This window comes from Macaca nemestrina, chromosome 20 (assembly GCF_043159975.1).
Source record: "Macaca nemestrina isolate mMacNem1 chromosome 20, mMacNem.hap1, whole genome shotgun sequence".
In the NCBI taxonomy this organism is placed as follows: Eukaryota; Metazoa; Chordata; class Mammalia; order Primates; family Cercopithecidae; genus Macaca; species Macaca nemestrina.
The window spans coordinates 67,088,252-67,115,491 of NC_092144.1; the positions used below are offsets into that span (position 1 = coordinate 67,088,252).

Here is a 27,240-nt window from a genome sequence, read left to right on the forward strand (position 1 = left end):
AGACCATTAGCCCCTTCCTGGCCCAAACACTGTCCCCTCATCATCCCCAGATGGAAGCTCCGAGACCTACAGGGAGGCTTTCAGCTCGCGGTGCTGCATGAGGAATTTGGACCAAATCCAAATAGAAAACGGGGTCAGAAGGGAATGACATTTCTAACTGAATAGCCACGGTCCCTGAGAAGAAGCAGTTACAATGTCAGCTGCCAGATAAGACGTCAGGTCAAGGACCCGCCGTGGAACGCACCCTTGGTTCCTAAGCCAAATGCCCAGCTGGAATCCCAGCAGTACACATGTTGCCTTCAGCAAGGGAATGATTTTCTCATAAACAGCACAGCCTGGCCAAGGTTCTGGAGACCTCTAAGCCATGGAAGTATTTTATTCTGGGCCAGGCGCCATGGTTCATGCCTGTAGTCCCAGCACTTTTGGGGGCCAAGGTGGTTGGATCGCTTGAGCCCTGGGCAACTTAGAAAGACCTCATTGCTACAAAAAAATACAAAAATTATCAGGGCTTGGTGGGACACCACTGTGGTCCCAGGGACTCTGGAAGCTGAGGCCAGAGGATCACTTGAGCCTGGTAGGTCAAGGCTGCCGTGAACTGAGATTGCACCCCTCACTCCAGACTGGGTAACGGGGAGACACTGTCTCTAAAAATATATATAAAATAATGAAACAAACAAATATTGTATCTGGTTGTCATTTTGCAGATTATATCCCCTGGTCCTGTCAGTCATCATTTTGGGACAGTTGTTGTTGTTGTTGTTGTTTGGGGGGTGGATGTAAAAATCTTTCTGCTTCATAATATTCCAGGCATCACTGATGCTCAGCCATAACGCCCCCCACCCCTGGATATGCTCATGGAACTAAATTTCCATCACTTGTTGGATTCCGTGAATTACCAAAATCAGTAAGAATGGACTCTTTTTTTTTTTTTTTAGGTATGTAAACTATTTATTAACAGACAAGGCTTACAGACTTACTTCTTCTTGGACACACCCACGGTGAGGCCACGGCGGCCAGTGGTCTTGGTGTGCTGGCCTCGGACACGAAGGCCCCAGAAGTGGCACAGCCCTCTATGGGCCCGAATCTTCTTCAGTCGCTCCAGGTCTTCACGGAGCTTGTTGTCCAGACCATTGGCTAGGACCTGGCTATATTTTCCATCCTTTACGTCCTTCTGTCTGTTCAAGAACCAGTCTGGGATCTTGTACTGGCGTGGGTTCTGCGTAAGCGTGATCACACGTTCCACCTCCTCCTCAGTGAGTTCTCCCGCCCTCTTGGCGAGGTCAATGTCTGCTTTCCTCAACACCACATGAGCATATCTTCCACCCACACCCTTAATGGCAGTGATGGCAAAGGCTGTTTTCCGCTGCCCGTCGATGTTGGTGTTGAGTACTCGCAAAATATGCTGGAACTTTTCAGGGATCACTAGAGACATGGCGGCAGCACAAGCGGGGGCATGTAGGCCTCCTGTGGAAGAGCAAGAATGGACTTTTAACACTTCCTCTTAGTCTGAATGAAGTTCACACACATCGCTGTCTTCACAAGGTTCGTCTGCCTTTTCCCATAAGAATTATGTCAACACGACCCCACAGCAAAGACCACATTGCTTCCTGTTATGGGCTGAAATGTGTGCCCCTGAACTCACGCTGGAGCCCTACCTTCCAGCACCTCAGAATGGGAGCATATTTGAAGATGGGGTCTTTACAGAGGTGATCCAGTTAGAACAAGATCATTAGTATCATCCGTGTCTCCTGATTCAATGTGGCTGGAGCAGCCGGGTGCGGTGGCTCACACCTGTAATCCCAGCACTTTGGGAGGCCAAGGCGGGCAGATCACCTGACGTCAGGAATTCGAGACCAGCCTGGCCACCATGGTGAAACCCTCTCTCTATTTAAAAGAACACAAAATTTAGCCAGGCGTGATAGTGGGCACCTGTAATCCCAGCTACTTGGGAGGCTGAGGCAGGAGAATCACTTGAACCTGGAAGGTGGAGGTTGCAGTGAGCTGAAATTGCACCACTGCACTCCAGCCTGGGTGACAGAGCAAGACTCCATCTCAAAAAATAAAATAAAATAAAATAAAATAATAAAAAAATAAAAAATAAAAATTGGCCAGAGCCCTGATCAGGAGAGGAGATGAGGACAGAGGCACATATAAAGTGATGTCCACGTAAGGACACTGGGAGAAGATGGCCATCTCTACACTGAGAAAAGAGGCCTAAAGAGAAACCAACCCTGCTGGCACCTTGATCTCAGACTTCCAGCCTCCAGAACGGTAAGAAAATAGATGTCTGTTGTTGAAGCCACCCCGTCTGTGATGTTCTCTTGTGGCAGTCCTGGCAGGTTAATGCACTTACCCAACCAGAGTGCCCCAAACCCTTCCCACGTAGCAATTCTGGAGCGTAGACAGTCTGTGGATCGTAGTAAGGAACTAGATCTTTATCTGACAGCGACATGAATCTATTGACATGTTTTAGCCCAGGCAGTGGGCACGGACGCCTTTTCTTTTAAGATAGTCCAAGTTGGCTGCACAATGGGTAAAAGCCAGGGCTGGTGCATGGCAGAGACACACACAGAGGAGACTCGAGGGACACAGGACAGAGAGGATGGGTGCCCAGATGAGGTGGGGCAGTGGGAATGACGGAGACAGACCTGGCTCAGGGGATGTCCAGGAGGCAGAACAGATGAGCCCTGGACACTGGTGGGATTCGGTGTGTGGCTCATTTCGTGTGTCCACCTGGCCAGGCTCTAATCCCCACGGGTTCCATCAAACCCTCATCCAGTTGTGGCTGTGAGGGTATTTTACAGATGGAGTTAACATCTGTGATAGCTGACTTTCGGTGAAGGAGATGATCCTGGATAATGTGGGTGGGCCTCATCTCATCAGTTGAAGGCCTTATGAGCAAAAACGGAGTTTTCCCTGAGGAAAAATAAATTCCACCTCAAGGTTGCAGCATTAACTCCTCCCTGAGTTTCCAGTCCATCGTCAGTCAGCCCCACGGATGCCACACCTCCCAGACTTCAAAATCGTGTGAGCCATTGCCTTACCATGAGTCTCTTAAAACAGTGGCTCCCAACCTTTTTGGCACCAGGTACCGGTTTTGTGGAAGACAATTCTTCCGCAGACCAGGGTGGGGAGATGACTTTAGGATGATTCAAGCACATTACATTTGTTACGCACTTTATTTCTATTATTATTACACTGTAATATGTAATGAAATAATTATACAACTCACCAGAATACAGAATTGGTGGGAGCTCTGAGCTCATTTTCCTGCATGCTCCCATCTGGGAATGATGCGAGTCAGTGACACATCTTCAGGCATTAGATTCTCATAAGGAGTGTGCAACCTGGATCCCTCGCACACACAGTTCACAACAGGGTTCGTGCTCCTATGAGAATCTAATGCGGCTGCTGATCCGACAGGAGGTGGAGCTCAGGTGGTGATGTGGGCAGTGGGGAGCGGCTGGAAATATAGATGAAACTTTGCTCACTCACTCGCTCACCCACCCACCCTCACCTCCTGCTGTGTGGCCCAGTTCCTAACAGGCCATAGACCAGTATGGGTCCATGGCCTGGGGGTTGGGGACCCCCGTCTTTAAAGACAAAAATTATATATATGATATATGTGATATATAGATATATATACACATGTGCGTGTATAGACCTATTATCAATATCCCACACACACAAATATACATATAAATATGCATGTATTTCCCCCACACGTATATACATATATCCCACACACATATGTATACATATAAATGTGCATATATTTCCCCATACACATATATACATGTATCCCTCACACACAAATATATATATAAAAATATGCATGTATTCCCCCACATATATACATGTATCCCCCCACACAAATATACATATAAATATGCATGTATTTCCACCCCAAACAACATGTATCCCCTCTAAACAAATATACATGTAAATATGCATGTATTTCCCCCACACATTAACATGTATCCCCCACACACAAATATACATATAAGTATGCATGTAATTCCCCCCACACATATATACATGTATCCCACACACAAATACGCACATAAATATGCATGTATTTCCCCCACATGTATATACATATATCCCACACACATATACACATATAAATATGCATGTATTTCCCCCACACGCATATATACATATAAATATGCATGTGTTCCCCCACATATATACATGTATCCCACACACAAATATACATATAAATATGCATGTATTTCCCCCCACACATAACATGTATCCCACACACACAAATATGCATATAAGTATGCATGTAATTCCCCACACACGTATACATGTATCCCACACACACAAATATACATATAAATATGCATGTATTTCCCCACACACATATAACATGTATCCCATGCACACAAATATGCATATAAGTATGCATGTAATTCCCCACACACATATACATGTATCCCACACACACAAATATACATATAAATATGCATATGTTTCCACCCACACATGTAACACGTATCCCACACACATAAATACACACATAAATATGCATGTATTTCCTCACCACACACATATATACATGTATCCCATACACACAAAGATACATATAAATATGCATGTTATATCCTACTTAGTCTGTTAGGGCTGCCATAACAAAGCTCCACGTACCAAGTGGCTGAAACAACAGAAATGTGTTTTTTCACAATTCTGGAGGTTGGAAGTTTGCGATCAGGTGTGAGCAGGGCTGGTTTCCTGGGAGGCCTTTCTATGTGGCGACCAGACGGCCGCCGTCCCTGTGTCCTCATACGGGCTTTCCTCGGTATATGTCTGTATCCACATTTCCTCTTCTTTTGAGGAAACTAGTCTTATTAGATCAAGGTCCATCCTGCTGACCTCGTTTTAGCTCAGGCGCCTCTGTGAAGACCCTATCCCCAAATACAGTCACATTCTGAGGTACTGGGGGTTAGGACATCAACATATGACTTTGGGGAGTCTGCAGTTCAGCCCATAGCACTACTGGTTTCGTTTCTCTGGTGATGGTTACAGAAACGGGCACCGTTTCTGCCTTAAGGAACTAAGTGGGCGACCTCCCTCCCTCAGAAAGGGAAGGATTTTTGAAAGCACAATGGGTTCAACTTAGCTGGGTAGAGACCTCCTAAGAAGAGGTAAGAGTCTTGTTCCGTCTCTGTAAAAGGAAAATGGTTTTCTAACGTGTTACTGTTCCAGAGAAAGACAAAACGCCCAACCTCCATTAGATCTGTCTCAGTGCGCCTCATTAATTCCCTAGAAAGAACTGCTGGAAGTTGAATTACTGGGTCAAAGAGGATAAAAGGTCCTCATGATTTGGTTATATTACTGAGTTTTGTTCCAAGTCAGGCAGCTTGGCCATAATCCCTGTTTATTTATCACTGCATTTCTGTTTAATCATTTTCACTGCACAGATAGCATATCAATTTTTACTTGGAAATTGAAACTATATATATTTTTACAATTTATCATCTTGTGTTTTCCCTCGTGACACTGTCCCCATGATGTAAAATGATCCAAAATTTTGACTGCATTGTCCAGAGGAAAGGCATTTGTTATTTTCTCTTAATCATTTTAGTACTGAGTTTTCATATGCTATTCTTGTGCTTTACAGTCTTGTTTCCAAGTACTTCGTTTTACAAACATGCTGTAATGTTTCCCTTCTATCTGCACCCTGCACCTTTGTGTACTGGGGCTCATTTTTTGCGGGGAGACAGGGTCTCAATCTATTGCCTAGGCTGATCCTGACTGCTGGCCTCAAACAATCTTCTTGCCTCAGCCTCCCAAATTTGGGGATTACAGGCATGAGCCACAGTGCCCAGCTTGAGCTACATTCTTTAAAAATCAATTCATTGCATTTGGCCTTAATGGGAAGACCAAAGCTAGATGTGTCATGAACTTGAAAACTACAGTATTGACAACCTGTTTACCAGAAAGATTCAGAAAACTTCCTCTCCCTCTATCAGTATCTCAAACCATCCCCACCTCAACTTTGCTTCCTGGTGGTAATTAGCAAATTCAAAGGCGGTGAACATGAAAGACACATGAAATGTTCATTGCTGTGGAGATACGGTATCACTAGTCATGTATTAATCCACCTACCATCATTCATCCATTCCACCCATCCACCCACTAGCCATCCATCCATTATCCATTCATCCATCCTCCATCCATTATCCATTCATCCATCCATCCATCTATCCATCCATCCTCCATCCATTATCCATCCACTCCATCCATCCATCCTGCATCTATGTACCCATCCACTCAACTACCCATCCATCCACCGTCCTCCAACTATCTACTATCCATCCATCCACCCATCAACAGAGGAGCCACAGAGGGAAGTACTGGAGCTGGTCAGGAAGCAGAGGGATAGAGGGGAAAATGTGGGCAGGAGCCTTTTTGTTATTTCCACGGGAGGGAATGGGTGAAGCAGGGTAGGCAGGCTTAGGACCGACTCCTCTGAGTAATTTAGCAGTTCTGGGGCACAGGCACTGTCCTGGTTGTCTGGTTCCCAGCCCCGGGTGATAAGGGCAGGCACACAGAGGCCCTGAGTGTGGGAGCCCAGTCGAGGGGGTGCTGGGTGTGGGCTCTGGATTGGGTAGTCTGCATGTGAAAGCCACGCTCTCGGGGGGGGTGTTATCATCTCTAGGAAATGTAAAGAATCAGAGTACAGAAATGTACACAGGCATGGCTGATGCACCGGGGAGCGGAATGGTTCAGCCCAGGCGAGGATGGGGCATCTTGGACAGACGCAGCTGGGTGTGGAGGCAGAACACTGTCAGAAAAGGCTTCTTCTCTCCTTAGCGGCCCTCACTTCAGCTTCTCAATCTTTAGTGTGCATTCCACTTCCCCTCTGGGTCTGATTTAGCAGGTCTGGGCGGTGCCTGTTATTCTGCATTTCCATTTTTTTTTTTCCTTGAGACAGAATCTCGCTCTGTCACCCAGCCTGGAGTGCAGTGGCGCGATCTCGGCTCACTGCAGCCTCTACCTCCCAGGTTCAAGTGATCCCCCTGCCTCAGCCTCCCAAGTAGCTGGAATTACAGGTGCCCGCCACCACGCCCTGCTAATTTTTGTATTTTTAGTAGAGACAGGGTTTCACCATGTTGGCCAGGCTGGTCTCAAACTCCTGATCTCAAGTGATCTGCCTGCCTCAGCCTCCCAAAGTGCTGGGATTACAGGCATGAGCCACCGCACCTGGCCATTTTGCATTTCTAGAAATTTCCTGGGTGTTGAGAATGACAAACTTTGCTGGTTTGCCTGAGATGCTCTCCATTTTAGCAGGGACTCAGGGAGCCCCCAGCCCTGGGCAAACCAGGATGGTTGGTGGCTCCACTGGTGGTGCCACTGGTACCGGTACTGGACCACACTTTGAGCAGAAATGTTCTGTTGGAGTCTGCCCGTCCCAAGGCAGGAGCTCAGAGAAAAAGGAGAACATTTTCACTCTGTTCCCAGCCCTGCTCGGCTTGGGCTGACCTTTCCTCCTGGTAAACATTGTGTTTTCTCCTTTACGCAACATGCTCTCAACCCACCTGAGGCCATGTCCAGTGTCTGGACATGCTTGGATTCTTTTCCCTCTGGACAGCTCCTGACCTTCTAGATACATTTCAACATGACCTCTGTCTCAGCTCCGGGCTCGCCAACCGTGCATGTGAAGGCATGTGCTGTCTCTCGGCTGCCCAAGGCATGGTCTTTGCATTCTGTCCGTAGCCTAAACAATAATTAACCATGCAATTGCCCTCCTTTCTGTTCATGATGGGCCCCAAACCCCTCTGTGTCAATTTACTCTGAATGTAAAGAATCAGAGTACAGATTCTTTTTACACTGGAGCCCATCGCTCTCTGCTCTCCACAAGGCAAAAGGGTGAAATTTTTTTCTATTATACTTTAAGTTCTAGGGTACGTGTGCACAAGTGCAGGTTTGTTACATATGTATACATGTGCCATGTTGGTGTGCTGCACCCATCAACTCGTCATTTACATTAGGTATATCTCCTAATGCTATCCCTCCCCGCTCTGCCCACCCCACAACAGGCCCTGGTGTGTGATGTTCCCAAAAAGGTGAAATATTTTAATAACATATTAAATGTGAGTGTGAAACATCTCACCGAAAAAAACACAGCAACAACCAATACATATAAACGACAAGACTGATGAACCTGACTCTATATGTACAGAAAACATTAACAGCTGGAAAAAATATACCACCAGGAAAAAAAAAAATTGACCAGAGAAACTGGCAAAAGCAGATATCACAGAGTTGAACTTTACAGGTTAATATATACAGTGTATTGAGAGGTAAAAAAGACAAAAGCGGAAGACCAAAAGCAAAGAGTGGACACAGGATGACAACAGGCTGCTAATAAAAGGGAACATTTAAATGTTTAGGGAAGATGAAAAGATATTCCACTTTATTTATAGTCTAATAAACTTGGCATCAAAAATCAAAATGAGGTATCGGTTTCTACCTCTCAGACAGAACAAGGTTGATAAAATAGCATATGGAGTGGGCAAGGTGTGGCATGGGGAAACGGGGTCATCTGCAGGCTGGCAGTGAAGGCACGATTGGCACATTTCTGTTACGTATTTTAGCAATAAATCTGCAAAAAAGTCAGTCAACAGAGTCCCTTCCAGCAGAACAAACGTAGGGAAGCTCCCTTCCTACTGGGCACTTCAGGTCAGTAATCGGAGAAAAGCAAACAAGCACGAAAGAAATAGAAGAGCAATTGGGCATTATCTAGAAAAGCTACAATCGGTGGCTCTCTATTGTGGGATGATTTTGCCCCCTCCACTCCAGGAAATATTCAGAAATATGTAGAGACATTTTTTACTGTCACATTTGGGGTGTGAGTAGGGAGTGAGCTACTCGCATCCAGTGGGTAGAGACCAGAGAGGCTGCTAAGCATCCTGCAATGCACAGCACAGCCCTCCCCAACAATAGTTACCAGCCCAAAATGTCAATTACATCAAACCTGAGGAGGTTGCTCTATTGCTCAGCAATTCTGCTCCAAGATATATGCCCCGGGGGAGCTCCCTCCATTCCCGCAAAGACCCGAGCATAATTGTGCTCATTGCAGTACTCACTCAGTGCAGATCTGTTGAATGTCAACTGTAGCCCAGTCACTTTGCGGTGATGGGGGATTTTTTTTTTTTTTTTTTTTTTTGAGACAGGGTCTTGCAATGTCACCCTGGGTGGAGTGCAGTGGTGCAATCCTGGCTCACAGCAGCCTCCACCTCTGAGCTCAAGTGATTCCCCCCACCTCAGCTTCCCAAGTACCTAAGATTACAGGCATGTGCCACCATGCCCGGCCAATTTTTGTCTATCTTTTTAGAGATGAGGTCTTGCTGTGTTGCTCAGGCTGGTCTCAAACTCCTGGGCTCAAGTATTCCTCCTGTTCTTGGCCTCCTGGAGTGCTGGGATTACAGGTGTGAGCCACTGCACCCAACCTATTCATGTTCTTTGTAGTGAAAAAAAGTGGGGTGGTGGGAGAGGAACAACAGAAATGTCTATTGACAAGATAGTGGATAAATAAATTGTGGTGTATTTGTAAAGTGGGCTGCCACACAGAAGGTTAAAGAATGCGAGGTACGTGTTTCCCTGTGGATAGAGCTCAACGGATGGGAGCAAGTTGTGTTGACAGAACACCCACCCTTTAGCCTGGCGTGGTGGGGCTTGCCTGTGCTCCCCGCTGCTCGGGACGCTGAGGTGGAAGCATCACTTGAGCCCAGGAGGTGGAGGCCACAGTGAGCCAGGATCGCATCACTGCACTCCTCCCTGCATGACAGAGTGAGACCCTATCTCAAACAAACAAACAAATTGACAAGAAAAGAAGGAAGGGAGGGAGGGAGGGAGGGGGAAGGAAGGAAGGAAGGAGAGAAAGAAAAAAGAAAAGAAAAGACAAGAAAGGAGGAAAGGAAAGGAGGAAAGGGAAGGAAAGGAAAGGAGAAAAGGAAAGGAAAGGAAAGGAAAGGAAGAAAGGAGGAAAGGAAAGGAAAGGAGGAAAGGGAAGGAAAGGAAAGGAGAAAAGGAAAGGAAAGGAAGAAAGGAAGAAAGGAGGAAAGGAAAGGAAAGGAAAAAGGAAAGGAAAAAGGAAGAAAGACACCCACCCTGTTACCAGCCACCCCTCCCAGATCCGTCTGTTGGGTTGCACTGATCCCTTGCAGGGAATCGTCGTGTTACTTTGTGAGTTCACAGCTCTGTGTTGTTACTCGGAGTTACTGTAATAATGCAATTCACGAGAAGCCCTGAATGAATGCAGTTGTGGCTACCATCAAATGTTGGCACACAGCGTTCAACCCCATCGAGAGGGGATGCATTTCTCAAGACATCTGTAGACAGGGATGGAGGGCTGGAAGAGTGAATGAAGTCATTCATTCTTTCAACAAACTAACGAACTTGAAGCACCTGAGGGGTGCTTGCCTGGCACTTTGAACTCCCTGCTTTCCACTCCCAAACACACACACACACACAAAAACACTGATATCAGAGCCTGGAAAATTCCAGTCTCCGCAGCTCCTTCTTCAGCCCTCCCCTTCCAGCCTCCAGCTGCTGTGTCCATGGTGACGGTCTGAGCAGGCCTAGGTTGCCGCCGAACGGTGATCGCTCTCGAAGGAAAACAACACCAAGGCACTGGGGGGATGAGAGGCAGCGGAGATGGTTCAAACCCTGGCCCCACAGCAGTGGCCTGTGCACGACTCATGTGTCCCTGAACATGCATCCTTGAGAGCTTTGCAAAAGATCACGAAATCGACCACGAGGGCCTCCCCGACCCCGTCAGGGATCATACATCTCTTTTAGGCACCAGTGACATTGGCATTAGCTTTTTTTCTACTTGTTCATGTATTCATATATTCAACAACGATGAACTGACTGTCCTGGGAGCTGTTAATACAAGAAAATAACAAATAAACAAACAAGAGGCACACTCTGGTCTGACAGAGACATTTGTTGCTTCAAAAAAGATTTTTTTCACTCATTCTGGATGGGCTTACGGAAGAGCCGTTGCATGCCAGGGCCATGCTGGACACAGGGGATGCATCACAAAGTGAGAGGGGTTGGGGGCAGAGAGAGAGAGAGAGAGAGAGAAAGGGAGGAAGGGAGGAAGGGAGGAAGAGAGGAAGGAAGGAAGGAGGGAGGGAGGGAAGGAAGGGAGGAAGGGAGGGAGGGAGGGAGGGAGGGAGGAAGGAAGTCAAACAAAATCCCTGCTTTCTGTTAAAGAACAAAGCATTCGATGAGACTTGTTAAAGCATGGGAAGGAACACGATTTAGGACCATAGTGATGGGCACAGACAGACTGCCACAAAGGGGTTTGCAGTGGGGGAGAGAAACAGGGCGCTCGGCTCTGAACGCAGCATGGGCAAGAGAGAATCTGTAGCCAAAGAGCAAGGTGGGGGTCAGTGGATGGAAAATTACTGAGAGGAACACCTGGGGTTTCCTCTGGCTGAGAACTGACCTAACAAGATGCTTGTTGAAGACAGGCTCAGGGTGAGTGGCCTGGGGGAGGTTGAGGATGACGGACACGAAAGAACCTGTCACCCCACAGGGCTTGTCGTCTAGTTGGGGAGAGACATGGTAAATCAGTATATACTTTTGTTTTCTTCTGTATCCTCACCGCCTAGCAGAATGCTTGGGATCTAGTAGGATCTTCACAATCATTTGTCAGATTGTGAATGAATGAGCAAATAAATGGGTTCTGTGGAGTTCACAATTCAAATTCTGGTGCCTTTATTCAAGTACCATGTTCACAGCATCCTTTCCCCGGAGAGTATCCATGGTTCCTTTCTCGGGTGGATGAGGAGTTGGCTGGATATTGGGCATCCTGGACAAAGATGCAACTGCCTTTGCAAAAACTGTATCAGTGAGAAAATTCTGACAGTGAAAGAGATCTGAGCTCATCCCCCTCCCATCTTGCCTTTCCCTTAATTATTCCTGGGCTCTTGGGCCAAGCTGACTTTGGAAGACATTTGGGCTATAGTGTAAAAGGATAATAGGCTTTGCCCAAAACTCACCTGCTTTTGTAAAGCTAATGGGAGGCTGGCCAGTGCAGTGGCTCATCCCAACGCTTTGGGAGGCTGAGGCAGGAGGATTGCTTGAGCCCAGGAGTTGGAGACCAGCTTGGGCAACATAGTAAGACTTTGTCTCTACAAAAAAATATAAAAATTAACCAGACATGGTGGTGCGCCCCTGTGGTCCCAGATACGCAGGAAGCTGAGGTGGGAGGATTGCTTGAGCCCAGGAGGTTGGAGGTTGCAGTGAGCTGAGATCACGCCACTGCACTGCAGCCTGAGCAACAGAGTGAGACCTTGTCATAAATAAATAAATGAAGCTAATAACAGGTCATCCGGTCTCACTGTGTTGCCCAAGCTGGTCTCTAACTCCTGGACTCAAGGAATCTTCCTGCCTCAGCTTCCCAAACTGCCGAGATTATAGGCATGAACCACTGCTCGCAGCCCCAGGCAGAAAATTCTTAAAGTAATATCTGACCATTCATCCCTCTTTCTTAAAAAACCTCAACCGGCCTGGCACGGTGCCTCATGCCTGTAATCCCAGCACTTTGGGAGGCCGAGGCGGGCGGATCACCTGAGATCAGGAGTTTGAGACCCACCTGGCCGACATGGTGAAACCCTGTCTCTACTAAAAATACAAAAATTAGCCGGGCATGGTGGTGGGCGCCTATAATCCCAGCTACTCAGGAGGCTGAGGCAGGACAATCACTTGAACCCGGGAGGCAGAAGTTGCAGTAAGCTGAGATGACACCACTGCATTCCAGCCTGGGCAACAGAGTGAAACTCTGTCTCAAAAAAAAAAAAGAAAAAGAAAAAAAAATACCTCAACATATTCCATTGCTCTTTAGATTAAAAACTTAATTCTTAATTAAGACCTACCGGAAGTTGCAGCTCCGGAATTCTCACATGGAAGGGACTTGGAGGGAAGTTTTAGGTCAGAGTGGAGGCCACTGTGGGGTTTGCTGTGTTCACAATGCCATTCATTTGAATCAATGCTGTCTGCTATGAAACGTGTACAAGAAAGTGAAGGCATGAAGAAACCAATGTCCAACTGGCATTGACTTCTTTTTATTTCAAATTAGTATAAGAAATAAGCCAAGAAGCACGTTAGGAAGCGGAGGATATGGTGGTTAATTTTAGATATCCACTTGGCCAGGCCGTGATGCCATGTGGTTTGATCAGGCACCAGTCTGGATGCTGGAGGTACTGTGTCGATGTAATTAACATTTACAGTCAGTTGACTTCAAGTAAAGATTAGCCTCCCTCGCTTTGATGGGCCTTAGGCAATCAGTTGGAGATGGATTGGTTTTCCCAAGAAGAAAGAATTCTGTCTCAAGACTTTAACATAAAAAACCTGCCTGAAGTTCCAGCTTGCTGGCCTGCCCTACAGATTTCAGACCCAGGCGTCAACATCCACTTTTCCCTCAGTTCCCAGCCTGCTTCCCTGCCCATCAGGCTTGCCGGGCCCAGCAACTGCAGGAGTTTATTCCCTAAAATAGATTCCTCCCCTCCCCTCCCCTCCCCTCCCCTCCCCTCTTCCCTCGCCTCCTCTCTTCCCTCCCTTCCCCTCTCCTCTCCTGTTCTTTCCTCTCCTCTCCTCCTGTCTTCTCCTCTCCTCTTCTCCTTTCTTCTCCTCTCCTCTCCTCCTCTCTTCTCCTGTCCTCTTCTCCCCTCTCCTCTCCTCTCCTCCTCTCCTTTCTCCTCTCCTCTACCCTCCTCTCCTTCCCTCCCCTCTCCTCTCCTCCTCTCTCCTCTTCTCCTCTCTCCTCATCTCCTCTCCTCCTCTCTTCTCCTCTCCTCACCTCTCCCCTCCCCTCTCTTCTCTTCTCTCTCTCCCATGTATGTCTCTCCTTCTCTCCATACTTCTCCATCTCCCTGTGTCTCTGTCCCTGTCCCTCCCTACCTTCGTCCGTATCTCTGTGACTCTGTCTTTCTATCCCCTCTCTGTCTCTCTGTCTCTCTGTCTTTCTCTCACACCCACACACACACACACACACACACACACACACACAGCTGGTTCTGCTTCTCTGAAGAATCCTAGCACAGAGGACCATTGTGCACACAAGCTGACAACATAGACACACCAACATCTGCTGCCTGCCAGGCCCTCAGGACAGGAGACCAGACCAGTCTGTAGATATCAAGGGAGTGAGACCCACCCCAAAATGTGAAGAAAATTGGTTAACAACCTGATACACGGACGTGGATGTCAGCAGAATGACTGGTAGTCAATATTCTTAAGCTCTTTGTATGGTTCGTAAACAAACATCTCTAAAGCTCGGTCCATATTGTGCTGTTTCTGAGAAAATGGTTCCTTCTTTGTACCCTGGGCTCTCGTGGAACATACCACGGTGAATTTTGAGCTGAAGCTTTGTTTGGGTCCTAGGCCAGATATGAGCATTGTAGCCACACATTTTAGGAGACTTCACCACCAAGAGCACGCCCGTGGCAATATCTGTCCCATCCAAACCCTCTTTGGCCCTCATCCCTCCCTTGGCATTGGTGCTGTGGTCCCCGGATGGCTTAGAATCTATCAGAGGAGGAGAAGGGGGCACATCCTTAGGACAGGGAGACAGCTGGTGGCCTCGACTTCCCTCCCACACCAGGACACTCAGGAGAATAGTTTCATACTTTGGGTGGAGAAAGGCTTAGTAAGCACAATTCTTAAAACTTACAACCTCTAAAGAAAAGATGAATTAAACTGACTCCATAAGAGCTGAAAAAGGCCGGGTGCGGTGGCTCACACCTGCAATCCCAGCAATTTGGGAGGCCAAGGCGGGTGGATCACCTGAGGTCAGGAGTTCGAGACCAGCCTGACCAATATGGTGAAACCCTGTCTCTACCAAAAATACAAAAATTACCTGGGTGTGGTGGTGGGCAACTGTAGTCCCAGCTACTCAGGAAGATAAAGACAGGAGAATCGCTTGAACCCGGGAGGCGGAGGTTGCGGTGAGCCGAGATCATGCCACTGCACTCCAGCCTGGGCGACAGAGCGAGACTCTGTTGGGAAAAAAAACAAAAACAAACAAACAAAAAACAACAACAACAAAAAAAAAACAGCTGAAAAAGTAGGCACAGAAGAACAAAAATGTAAATTAGAAGAAACGATAAAAGATGGGTAAAACTATTTGCAACCTAATGAGACTCAAAGAATTTAAAATATGGGGTAACATAAACTTTAAAATCCATCAAAGGAGCAACAGGTAGGAATAGAAAAGCCTTAAAAGATAAAATAAAATGTGCCAAATAAGGAAAATTATGTTTTGACCTTTCTTATACTGCAAAAAAATGAACATGCAAACCAAACTGGGAAGCCATTCTTTCTATTGTCAGATGGACAATAAGGAAAACAGACAAGCAGAGTTGGCTGTGGAGTGAGAGTGGACGTCTTCTCAGGCTGCTGGGGAGAACGAGCTGCTGTGATCTTTCTGGCAAGCTCTTTTGGCAGTAGACATTGAAGTTTAATATCTGCATGCCCTTTGACCCAGCAAATCCACTTCTGGGAATCCACCTCCCCACAGACATACACAAAAGCCCACCCCACACATACACATACATGGTCATGGCAGCCTTGCCAGGGCACAGTCAGCTGAAAAGTCCATAGAATGTGCGTCTGGGTTGTGTGAAGCTCAACACTGAGGCAGAATTTTACAGTCCAAAGACATCAGCCCCTTGTTAGACAAATAAGCTGTGTTTTGAAGGTTATCGAATGTTAAGATGTATATTACATAAGCAAAAGCTGGATTAAAAAACAAAAACGCATCATTATCCAAGTCGGAGCAACTGTAATACATGTATGCATCCATTTATTTATTTAGCTTCTAAAAACCATTGATGCTGGGCGTGGTGGCTCATGCCTGTAATCCCAGTACTTTAGGGGGGTAGGTGTGCAAATCTCTTGAACCCAGGAGTTTGAGACCAGCCTGGGCAACATGGCGAAATCCCGTCTCTACAGGAAAAAAAAAAAAAAAATTAGCCGGGCATGGTGGCACTTGTCATCCCAGGTACTTGGGGAGGCTGCGGTGGGAGGATCACCTGAGCCCAGGAAGGTTGAGGCTGCAGTTGGAGGTTGAGGATCACCTGAGCCTGGGAGGTTGAGGCTCCAGTGAGCCATGGGGGCACCACTGCACTCCAGCCTGGGCGACAGAGTGAGACCCCGTCTCAATTAAACACACACACACACACACACACACACACACACACAAACAGAAAAACCATTGAACACTATGTGCCAGATATTCTATCAGGGAGAGAGGATGCAGTGGAGCTAAAAGAAAACAGAGTGTGCCTGCTTTCACACAACGTCCCTTTCACTGGGTGAAAACCACAGAAGTATATAAGTACACGACCATTGTGGAGAGCAATCTGCCGATATCTAAGAACGCTGACCCTGTGTGTTCCCCTATCGCCCAGAAATTCCAGTTTGAGATTTGTGCCCTAGAGAAACTCTCACACATAGGGAAGGGAGGCAACTTCAGAAATGTCCACTGTGACTTTCATTCATTTGGAGATACTGACTGGGCAGGAACTGTGGACTGGGCACTGCTCTGGGCTCTGGGGAGACCTAGCATTGCTTGTAACAGCCAGGAAAGCAGGAGGAGAGGTTACATCCCAAGTGCCTACCAACGTGAGAATGGGTGAATAAACGGAGTGGAAGATGAAGAGCAAGGGGAGACTGGGATCAAGTTGCGGAAGGATCAGTCGATAGAACAGTCCGGCCCAGACACTCTCAGAGACCTGGTTGACGTGCTTTGTGGACCACTCGAGTCTCTGAAATTATTTCTGTTCTCTCCTTTTTTCCCAGTTTTTAAAACTGTGGTAAAACACACATAAGCAGGCCGGGTGCAGTGACTCATACCTGTAATCCCAGCATTTTGGGAAGGAGAGGCAGGAGGATCATTTGGGCCCAGGAGTTCAAGACCAGCCTGGGCAACATAGTGAGACCGTATCTCTAAACAAAAAAAATTTTTTTAATTAGCCAGGCAGGGTGGCACGTGCCTGTAGTCCCAGCTACTCAGAAGGCTGAGGCAGGAGGATTGATTAAGCCCGGGAGTTTGAGGCTGCAGTGAGCTATGATCACACCACACACTCCAGCTTGGGCAACACAGCAAGACCTTGTCTCAAAAAAAAAAAAAAAAATATATATATATATATATAAAATATAAACTTTGCCATTTTAACCATTTATTAGTGTACAATTCAGTGGTATTAAATACATTTATAATGTTGTGCTACCATCACCACCATCCATCCCCAGAGCTTCTTTCATCTGTAAAAATGGAAGCTCTGTCCCTGTTAAACACTAACTCCCCCGTCCCCCTTCCCCAGCCTCTGGCAACCACTGTTCTGCTTTCTATCTCTATGTTATTTGCCTACTCCAGGTACCTCACAGAAGTGAAATCCTACAGGATTTGCCCGTTTTTTTTTTTGTTGTTGTTGTTGTTGTTTTGTGGCAGGGACTCACTCTGTCACCCAGGCTGGAGTACAGTGGTGCAATCTTGGCTCACTGCAACCTCCACTTCCCAGGTGCAAGCGATTCTCCCACCTCAGCCTCCTGAGTAGCTGGAATTACAGGCACGCGCCACCATGCCTGGCTAATTTTTGTATTTTTAGTAGAGATGGGGTTTCCCAAGTTGGCCAGGCTGGTCTCAAACTCCTGACCTCGGGTGATCTGCCCGTCTCAGCCTCCCAACGTGCTGGGATAAGAAGCGTGAACTACCGCGCCCAGGCGGATTTTCCCTTGTGTGACTGGCTTATTTCACTTAGCCTAATGTCCTCAAGCTTCATCCACGTTGCAGCATGTGTCAGAACTTCTTTCCTTTTTAAGGCTGAATAATAGCCCTCTTTCCATTTGCCCATCGTTCGTTCGCGGACACGGGGGCTGTTGCCACGTTTTAGCAGTTGTGACTATGACTGCTGCAGGTGGGGGCAGAGCGGTCTCTCTGAGACTCTGGTTTCAACTCTTGGGGGTACGTGGTGACTCCAGTTTTAATTTTTTCCTGCTCTCCTTTCTCCTTGTGCCTTCAGATGGAGTCATTTTGGATTCAACTAGGATAACTCATCTGAGCAGGTGGACTGACTGTGTGTGGCTCCCACGGGCACAGCCACAAGGAGAAAGTTCTCTTGGCTCAGATAGAGGTGGGGAGGGGGTGCAGAGCCGTTCGTTTCCTTGGAAGACTTGCAGGAAGCACCTGCGTTGCACTAGGCGGGCATTTTGATCTCAACACAGTTCCAACTCCAGACCTGGACATTGGCAGCCTCCTGGGCCTTCACTCTGGTTCCTCGGCCCCTCCCCTCCTCTTTGGCTATGGTTTCCTTGGCAACAGCCTTGGCCGGGGCCTGCCTGGGGCCTGCATACCAGAGGACAGTGCTTGAGGGAAAACATATAACAACCGCCCAGCTTCCGAAGACCGAGACCGGCTGGGGAGGCGTGGACTTGCGGGGCAGGGGTCTCACACGGCAGCTCTGACTCCCCCATCCCCCGTCGCTGGGTCAGTCTGACCCTGTTAGCTCTTTCTTGTGAATCCTGAGAGGTGGTCCCCGCAGAAGCAAAAGCCTCCTGAAAGAGCCGGTGATGTCAGTCTCAGCTTTTCAACACCCCTTGGTTCATTCCACACATCCACTGAGCGCCACTGAGTACCTGACGCTGGTCCTGAAAACAGGGGCGCCATGTTGGGGTGTTCTCAGCCTGAGGCTTTCACATCCCAGACGTTGGCCCACCAGAAACACGCATTGAATCCCTCGACCAATATGGACTGAGGGCTCAGCACGCGAGGGTGGGTGCCACAGGAACCAGCCCTAGGCAGAGATCCCGGCCTCCTTGGGGCTTCCATTCTGGTGGGCAGTACACATGGTGAGCACAGAGCACATCAAGTCACAGCACGATGAGCGTGGCCAAGAAACATCAATCAGGCGGAGAGTGACCGGGGCAGGCTGTTTTAGCTAGGCGTCCGGGAGGGCCTGGAGACCATGATGAGAAGGGAGGGAAGGGAGCGGAGGGACAAGCATTCCAGGAGAGGAGCCAGCAAGGCCAAGAGCCTGGAGGTGGGAGTTTGTGGGGACGTGCTTGTGTGTGTGTGAGGGCATCCAGTGGCCCCTGGCAGCAAGGGCTCACAGGAGGGGAGGGCTGAGTCAGCAAGGGGCAAAGGGCATCCTTCTCCTCCTCCTCCTCTTCCTCCTCTCTCTCTTCCTCCCCCTCCCTTCCTCCTCATTTTCCTACTCCACATCCTAATCTTTCTCCCCTTCCCCCTTTTCCTCCTCCCCTCCTCTTCCTCCTCCTTCTCCTCCCCCTCCTCCTCATTTTCCTTCACCTCCTCCTAATCTTCTTCCCCCTTCTGCCCCCTTCCTCCTCCTGATCTTCCTCTTCCTCCTCTCTCTCCTCCTTTGCTCTTCCTCCTCCTTCTCTTCTTATTCTTCCCCCTCTTCCTTTTCTTCCTCTTCCTCCTCTTCCTCCTTCTCCTCCCTCTTCATCCTCTTCTTTGTCCTCTCCTTTCTCTAAAAAACCTTTTAACTTGCCTGGCCAGCATGGTGAAAACCTGTCTTTACTGAAACTACAAAAATACAAAAATTAACTGGGCGTGTTGTCGGGCGCCTGTAATCCCAGCTACTCGGGAGGCTGAGGCAAGAGAATCGCTTGAACCCGGGAGGCAGAGTTTGCGGTGAGCCAGGTTCACTCCACTGCACTCTAACCTGGGTGACAGAGAGAGACTCTGTCTCGAAACAATAAATATAAATAAATAAATAAATAAATAATCTTTTAAAATGTAATAAGCATTCTTAGCACTCTAACTCTAACTGCCATGGTTTTCACACTCCTGAACTACAGTATGATTCCATTAGCAGGTAGCACATTTTGTGTATGCTTATATGCATATTTACAAGGCCGAGAAAATAAACAGCAAAATAAAAATATAATTACTTCCAGACTGAGTATGAAGTAAAAACTGGTCTTTTAAATTCAAAACCTTAACACCTTTTATTCTCTTGGATCCAATAATTCTACATCCAATCTTTTTATCTTTTTCGTTCCTCTCTGAGGATTTCATATGACGTGGTCAGGTTAGTGTATAAGGCTGTCGTACCACCTTTCTGTAGAACAGTGAAATCCTGACAACCTTATTCTCTCTTCCCAGAGAGACACCGTGACTTAATAAAAAAATTCTTGGCCGGGTACAGTGGCTCACGCCTGTAATCCCAGTACTTTGGGAGGCCGAGGTGGGTGGATCACGAAGTCAGGAGTTCAAGACCAGCCTAACGAACATAGTGAAACCCCGTCTCTACCAAAAATAAAAAAAATTAGCGGGGCGTGGTGGCAGGCACCTGTAATGCCAGCTACTCGGGAAGCTGAGGCAGGAGAATTGCCTGAACCCAGGAGGTGGAGGTTGCAATGAGCCAAGATCGTGCCATTGTGCACTTCAGCCGGGGCGACAGTGTGAGACTCCGTCTCAAAAAAAAAAAAAAAATATATATATATATATATATATGTATTCTTTCATAGAAGGAACTTCCAGAAAACCAACACCCAGTGTACATTTAAATATTCCTCCCAGCTGGGCACAGAGGCTCATACCTGTAACCCCAGCACTTTGGGAGGCCAAGGTGGGCGGATCACCTGACGTCAGGAGTTCAAGACCAGCCTGGCCAACATGGTGAAATCCGATCTCTACTAAATTCAAAAAATTAGTCAGGTGTGGTGGCGGGCGCCTGTCATCCCAGCTACTCAGGAGGCTGAGGCAGGAGAATCGCTTGAACCTGGGAGGCAGAGGTTGCAGTGAGCTGAGATAGAGCCACTGCACTCCAGACTGGGCAACAAGAGTGAAACTCTGCCTCAAAAACAAACAAACAAAATATATGTATATTCGTCTTCTCAGGGAAAGAAGCCCCCCCTACCCAGTTCCCTGAGACAGAAACTGGGGAATCCCTGACTCTCGCTATCACGCCTTGGACATCCGGCCCCCAGGGCTGCCAGGTGCTTCTCCAGGTGGCGCCTGAGTCAGCTGAGACTCAGGAGTGTGGTTCTCCTTCTGCCCGCCCTGCATGCTCTTCCCCTCCAGGACCCACTTCTCGCCACCTGCACCCACTATGCTTGACTTTCATCAATTGTCCACACAACACAGACTGGAATTTCTTACAGGAAAATCTGAACCGTGGCCCTCCCTTGCCTAAAACACCTCAAAGAATTCCCTTTGCATTTTGTAGAAATACTCAAATTCTTCTCAAGATTCACAAGCTGTTGGAGCTGTAAAATTTCTACGTGGGAGGGAGTTAGAGTAGCAATTGAGTCAGAATAGGGATGCTTGGAGGCTTGCCTTGAAGCTGTGTTTGCAAAACGTTGTCACTAGTTGTGGAAGGAAGGGAGGGAGGGAGGGAGGGAGGGAGGGAGGGAGGGAGGGAGGAAGGAAGGAAGGAAGGAAGGAAGGAAGGAAGGAAGGAAGGAAGGAAGGAAGGAAGGATAAAATAAAGTAAAAAAAGAAAAGGAAGGAAGGAAGGAAAGGAGGTGGAAGGAGAGAAAACGGGGCTCCTTTTTCAGTGTGTTTCTGTGGGTACACACACAGAAAGCGAGGTTATGAAATCATAAAGGTTATTCTTACATGTTATATCTCACTTATTATACATATGTTATACATTTCATTTATTTTAATCCTCATTCATTTTTACTTTAATTCAACACTCTGTAGAATTTTGGAAATGGATTTGCAAGGCCCTCGTAAAGTCACTTAGTACAGGAACTAAAACCAATAGAAATTAGAGCCAAGGTTTTTAACCGCGGGAAAGGAGAGAGAAACTCGTTTGCAGCCGGAGCCAGGGACATAATGTAGGAAACAGACACCTAGTATTAAATATGTTTATGAACATATTGAAAATGAACATGCCCAGAGTCCTGGCCACGTTTGACTCTTTCCGAGAAAGCCCATCCCCTTCCTGAGTGAGAAGGCGAGAGAGAGAGATTGAGAGAGACTTTGGGCTTCACCCTGGTATTCGGGTCGTTAATCAGGACAATTTCCAAGTAGGCTGACTTATCTGGCACTTGGCTGCGTGTTGACATTCTTACAGCCTCGTCCAAAAAGCCGTGAGACTCCGCGAGAAACTTCCCTCTCATGGGAACCCTCCTTTCCGTTCAAGTCTGGCCCAGATTCCTCTGTGAACAACTGGAGCCAGGACCCTGCCGAACAGAGTTTCTCTGTGAGCACAAAGGGCACTCGCTGTCGCCTTTTCTCAGCTTGGTGTGAGAGGGTGTAAGTGTTCTTATCTTCACTGACAGGTAAGACATTCCATTTTTAAAATGTAAAAAGCACTCTCAGCATGCTGACTGCCACGGTTTTCACACTCCTACACTACAGTATCATTCCAACAGCACGTACATTTTGTGTGTGCCTATATGCATATTTATAAGGCCGAGAAAATAAATAGCAAAATAAAAATATGATGACTTCCAGACTGAATAGGAAGTAAAAACTGATATTTTAAATTAAAAGCCTTAACACCTTTTATTCTCTTGGATCCAGTAATTCTACATCCAATCAAGCAGGAAAGAAAAAGTACATGCACCTTACCACATAGAGACAATGAGGTACCACCTCGGGGACCCCTTGGCATGGCTACTGTCAAAACAAACTACAACAGACAAACCCAGAACATAGCAAGCGTTGGTGAGGGTGTGGAGAACCTGGAACCCTGTGCCTGGCAGGTGGGACTGCAAGATGGGGCAGCCATATGGAAAGCTTCTGAGAGGGTGTTCCTAAAGCAGAAAGATTCCATTGCTTGGTCAACATCCACAGAGGTCTCACCTCACTTGTAATCCAAAAACTGGATGCCAGACCAGGTGTGGTGGCTCATACCTGTAATCCCAGCACTTTGGGTGGGAGGCTGAGGCAGGCAGATTGCTTAAGCAGAGGAGTTGGAGACCAGCCTGGGCAATATAGTGAAGCCCCCATTGCTACAAAAATTACAAAACTTAGCCGGGCATGATGGTGCTCCCCTGTGGTCCCAGCTACTTAGGAGGCTGAGGTGGGAGGATCGGGCTTGGAGTTTGAGACTGCAGTGAGCCAAGATTGTACCACTGCACTCCAGCCTGGGCAACTGAGTGAGACCCTATCTCAAAAAAAAAAAAAAAAAAGAAAGAAAGAAAGAAAAGAAAAGAAAACAGGATGCCCAAACCGAATTGAACCACAGTTTCCACTGTATCTGATGGGTGAAGATGAAAATGCAGTTGGCAGGGGCTGGGGCAGGCACGTGTGTGACATACCCCGTCTGTTCAGCATTTGGGGGAATGAGTTCAGAGTTTAAAATATATTCACTCTTTGACCCAGCGGTTCTGCCTCTGGAATTCGCAGGACCCCTGGTCCCTGCCTTGTGGTCATTACAGCGATGTTTATGAGGCGACTCATTAAAAGAGGGGATGTCGTAGCTGGCAGTCAACAGAAGAAAGCACTTTTGTATAAACGTGTATTTCTTCAGCATCCTGAATGCCATGGGTCGGGGTCGCCAGGGGCACCCCCAAGTTTCATGACTCACTAGAAGGAGTCACAGCAAAAGAATGAAAAGCAAAGTCAGCAAGGGGGAAAGGCACCGAGAGACCTCTTCCCGGGAGTCACCCAGGAGGCGCCAATTCCTCCAGCAAGGAGTTACAACGACACCTGTGAAATGTCATCTGCTGTGGAACTCGTTAGAGACTCGATGCCCGGGGCACTTACTGGCGGCTGGTCACACAGGCACCTACTGCCTGGCATGTACCAGAATTCCAGATGCCCAGTAGGAAGGCAACTATTTAGCATAAACCATGCTATCTGCATCAACAGTGTAGACACAGTGAGACACAGGCCAAGGGCCAACCTGCTACATAAACTCTTTCACTGCCCACCTTAACAGCAAGATAAACCAGGATAAAGACTTATGTATAGACTTATATCCCAACGCTGAGCAAAAATATTCCATTTACTCATTTTTTTCTTCACAGTCTAGTGATGCTTGATGATGGTAACATGAAGAAGAGCAAACATAGTGGATGCCCCTGCCTTCCTGAAACCTCCTTTAATTACTTATTATTTATTTATTTATTTATTTATTTATTTATTTATTTAGAAACAGAGTCTCGCTCTGTCACCAGGCTGGAGTGCAGTGGGGCAATCTCAGCTCACTGCAACCTCTGCCTCCCAGGTTCAAGCGATTCTCCCTCCTCAGCCACCTGAGTAGCTGGGACTACAGGCGCCTGCCACCTCGCCTGGCTAATTTTTGTATTTTTAGTAGAGACGGGGTTTCACCATGTTGGCCAGGATGGTCTCGATCTCTTGACCTTGTGATCCATCCACCTCAGTCTCCCAACGTGCTGGGGGTGACAGATGTGAGCCACCGTGCCCCGCGTGAAACTTCCCTTTTAAAACAAATAAACTACAACTTGGGAGAGCAGTTTGGTCCCATCTAGAAAATGTTCTGGTTTGAAAACGCACATGCCCAGAATCCTGGCCACATTTCACTCTTTCCGAGAAAGCCACTCCCTCCTTGAGTTAGAAGACGAGAGGGAGAAATTGAGAGAGACTTTGGGCTTCACTCTGGCATTCGGGCCATTAATCAGGAAAATTCCAAGTAGGTTATAAATCTGTGCTTTTCCTCTCCCCGAGCAACTCCATTCCTAGAAGTTTCACCAGAGCAAAGTCTCCCACCTTTGGGTGAAGGAGAGAAGTACACGTAGCAAGCACCAGCTCTGTGCTGTTTCAGGGTTGTTTGTAACAGCAGAAAATCCTGGGGCCGTGGACAGGAGAAGAGAGGAGTGGATGGTGCTGTGTTCCCCTAGTGGGATACGCTGTAGCCATTTAAATGGACGACTGAGCACCGTGTGCACCTGCACGGATAAGCGTCAAGGCAGCGATGATGTTCGAGGATGACAAGTCTCAATGCTGCGCAGCTGGTCTCACTCACCACCCAGTCACTCTCTGCCTCAGTCGACTCAGGCTGGGTCTCAGTCTGTTTGTGCTAACAAAATACCACCGCGTGGGTAATTTATGAAGAACAGGGATTTATTTCTCAGTTCTAGAGGCTGGAAGTCCCAGATCAAGGTGCCAGTGGTTCAGTCCCTGGTGGGGGCTCCCCTTCTGGCTTGTGGATGGCCTCTTTCTCCCTGTGTCCTCACGTGGTGGGAGAGACGTAGTGTCTGGAGGTCTCGCTTCCCCTTCTCATAGAGACATGAACCCTATTATGGGCCCTAACCTGGCGGCCTCATCTAAATCTAATCATTGGCCAGGCATGGTGGCTCACGCCTATAATCCCAGCACTTTGGGAGGCCAAGGTGGGTGGATCACCTGAGGTCTGGAGTTCGAGACTGGCCTGGTTGAGATGGGGAAACCCTATCTCTACTAAAAATACAAAAATTAGCCAGGCGTGATGGCGGGTGCCTGTAATCCCAGCTACTCAGGAGGATGAGGCAGGAGAATCACTTGAACCCGGGAGGTGGAGGTTGCAGTGAGCTGAGATCATGCCACTGCACTCCAGCCTGGGCAACAGAGCAAGACTCTGAAAATAAAAAAAAATAAAAAAAGAAAAAAAGAGGAGGAGGAGGAAGAGGAGAAGGAGAAAAATCTAATCACCTCCCAAAGGCCCTGCTTCCAAGCACCATCACACTGGGGCTTTGGGCTTCAATGTATGATTTTGGGGGGTGCACAAATGCAATCCATAGCACTATTTTCCTCATTGTATGAAGAACTGAAATTGTTTCCTGACAGCTTTGCAATTTGTGTTTTGAGCTTTATCCACCAAAATCTACCTGGCAAGGAGAGCTAGGTGCATGCCATTCTCCCTAGAATCGAACACTGATCAGTTCTGGTTTTGCCTTGCAAGGAAGAAACATTCCTTATGACACAGAGAGTGGGGGTAGGGATGGGAAACATGTTTTGTTCTTTTCCTGAGCTCATATTGTGTCCCTTGTGTGCCGGGACATTTTCAAACCCACGTTTTCAAACCCACGCACGCTCACCTCTGGAGCCTGGACATCGCCCAGCCCTGAGCCTCTCTCCGCAGCCCCTTCCCAGCTCCCACACAAGCTGCAGTTTCCATGGCAACAGGCAGAGCCGGCCTTTGTCCTTGGAGCCTCCCGGTGAGAGGTCTTTAGGGAAAACAGGCTGGAGCAATGGACAACAAAATTAAACAGCATGGGGCCCGAGGCGTGTTCTTGCCTGTAATTAAACTGCACCCTCGGACATTTGTAGAATGCCGTAAATTGGCTGTACCCTGCTCAGCATTCCAAGTCGCCTGCAAGCATCATAATCAACCATTATCTGCTGTCGTCATCTGTTTCTTCATCTGTCCATGCATTAACAATTGATTTTACCCCAACAAGAATAGCAGACATGCTTCTAGAAAACAGAGATCTTGCAGAGGTTTCTAACGGGGGCCATTTTGCTTACAAAGAGGCATTTGGAAATACTTTCAGTTGGCACAACTGGAAGGGGTGGGCTCTATTGGCATTGAGTGAGTAGAGGCCAGGGATGCTGCTAAACATCCCATAACGTACAGAAGAGCCAACCCCTCCCCACCCCGACACACACGGAGGAATGCTCTGGCCCCACAAGTCAGGAGTGCCCTGGCTGAGGAACCCTGGGATACAGTGATTTGCAAGAACCCACAATGAAAACCCTTGAGGCATGTATGCTCTAGGGAAGAAGACAGCTCATGAAATATAACGCATGTCCATAATGAAGAATCAGAGATAGTAGGAGAGAAAGCAACTGGGACGAAGATGATGGAGCAGCCAGGGCCGTCTTCTCCCAGGCTGTGATAAGTGAAGAGAGACGAGTAAGAGGAGGAAGCAGATAGGGGAAAGAACACTGGGGAGCAGGCACAGCAGGTGCCAAGGCCCTGGGGTAGAAACACACAGAGTGCATTCTGGGAAGGATGAGGAGACCAAGATGGCTGAAGACCTGTTAGGGAGAGTCAGGGTGAGAAAGAAGGGATGTTGGATCAAGAAGGTCCTTGTAGGTGGTAAGGACTTGGGATTTATAATTTAGCTGTTAAAATTATGAATTAAGAACATCATCAATATTAACTGACCGTTGACTCCATGCCGGGCTTTCTGTAGAGCAGAGATTCCTAGGACCTGGATGCCGGCTTAGCTAATGGGAGAGAGTGGAGGAGGTCAAACAAACAGTCACGTAGAGATAAACTTCAAAGAGAACAAATACTTTGTCCAGGGACACTCTGGGCTGTGTGACCACTAGGGCAGGGGTGGACA

At 47.7% G+C, this 27,240-nt stretch overlaps 1 protein-coding gene and 1 long non-coding RNA gene across 3 annotated transcripts in view; one reads left to right on the forward strand and one right to left on the reverse strand.

Annotated features, from left to right (window-relative positions):
• The window catches only part of LOC139360534 (uncharacterized), a 114,424-nt gene that overhangs the window by 69,173 nt on the left and 18,011 nt on the right, over positions 1–27,240 (forward strand). For both annotated transcript variants that reach the window (XR_011617982.1, XR_011617983.1), the window contains one exon: positions 936–2,271. This is a non-coding gene — a long non-coding RNA (uncharacterized lncRNA). The remainder of the gene's footprint in view (positions 1–935; positions 2,272–27,240) is intronic.
• LOC105488114 (small ribosomal subunit protein uS13-like) lies at positions 974–3,524 on the reverse strand. The gene is made up of 2 exons (XM_071088079.1): positions 3,233–3,524; positions 974–1,464 (listed from the first exon to the last, which is right to left on the reverse strand). The coding sequence occupies exons 1-2, from the start codon at positions 3,282–3,284 to the stop codon at positions 974–976; spliced, it is 543 nt and encodes a 180-aa protein (XP_070944180.1). The 5' UTR covers positions 3,285–3,524.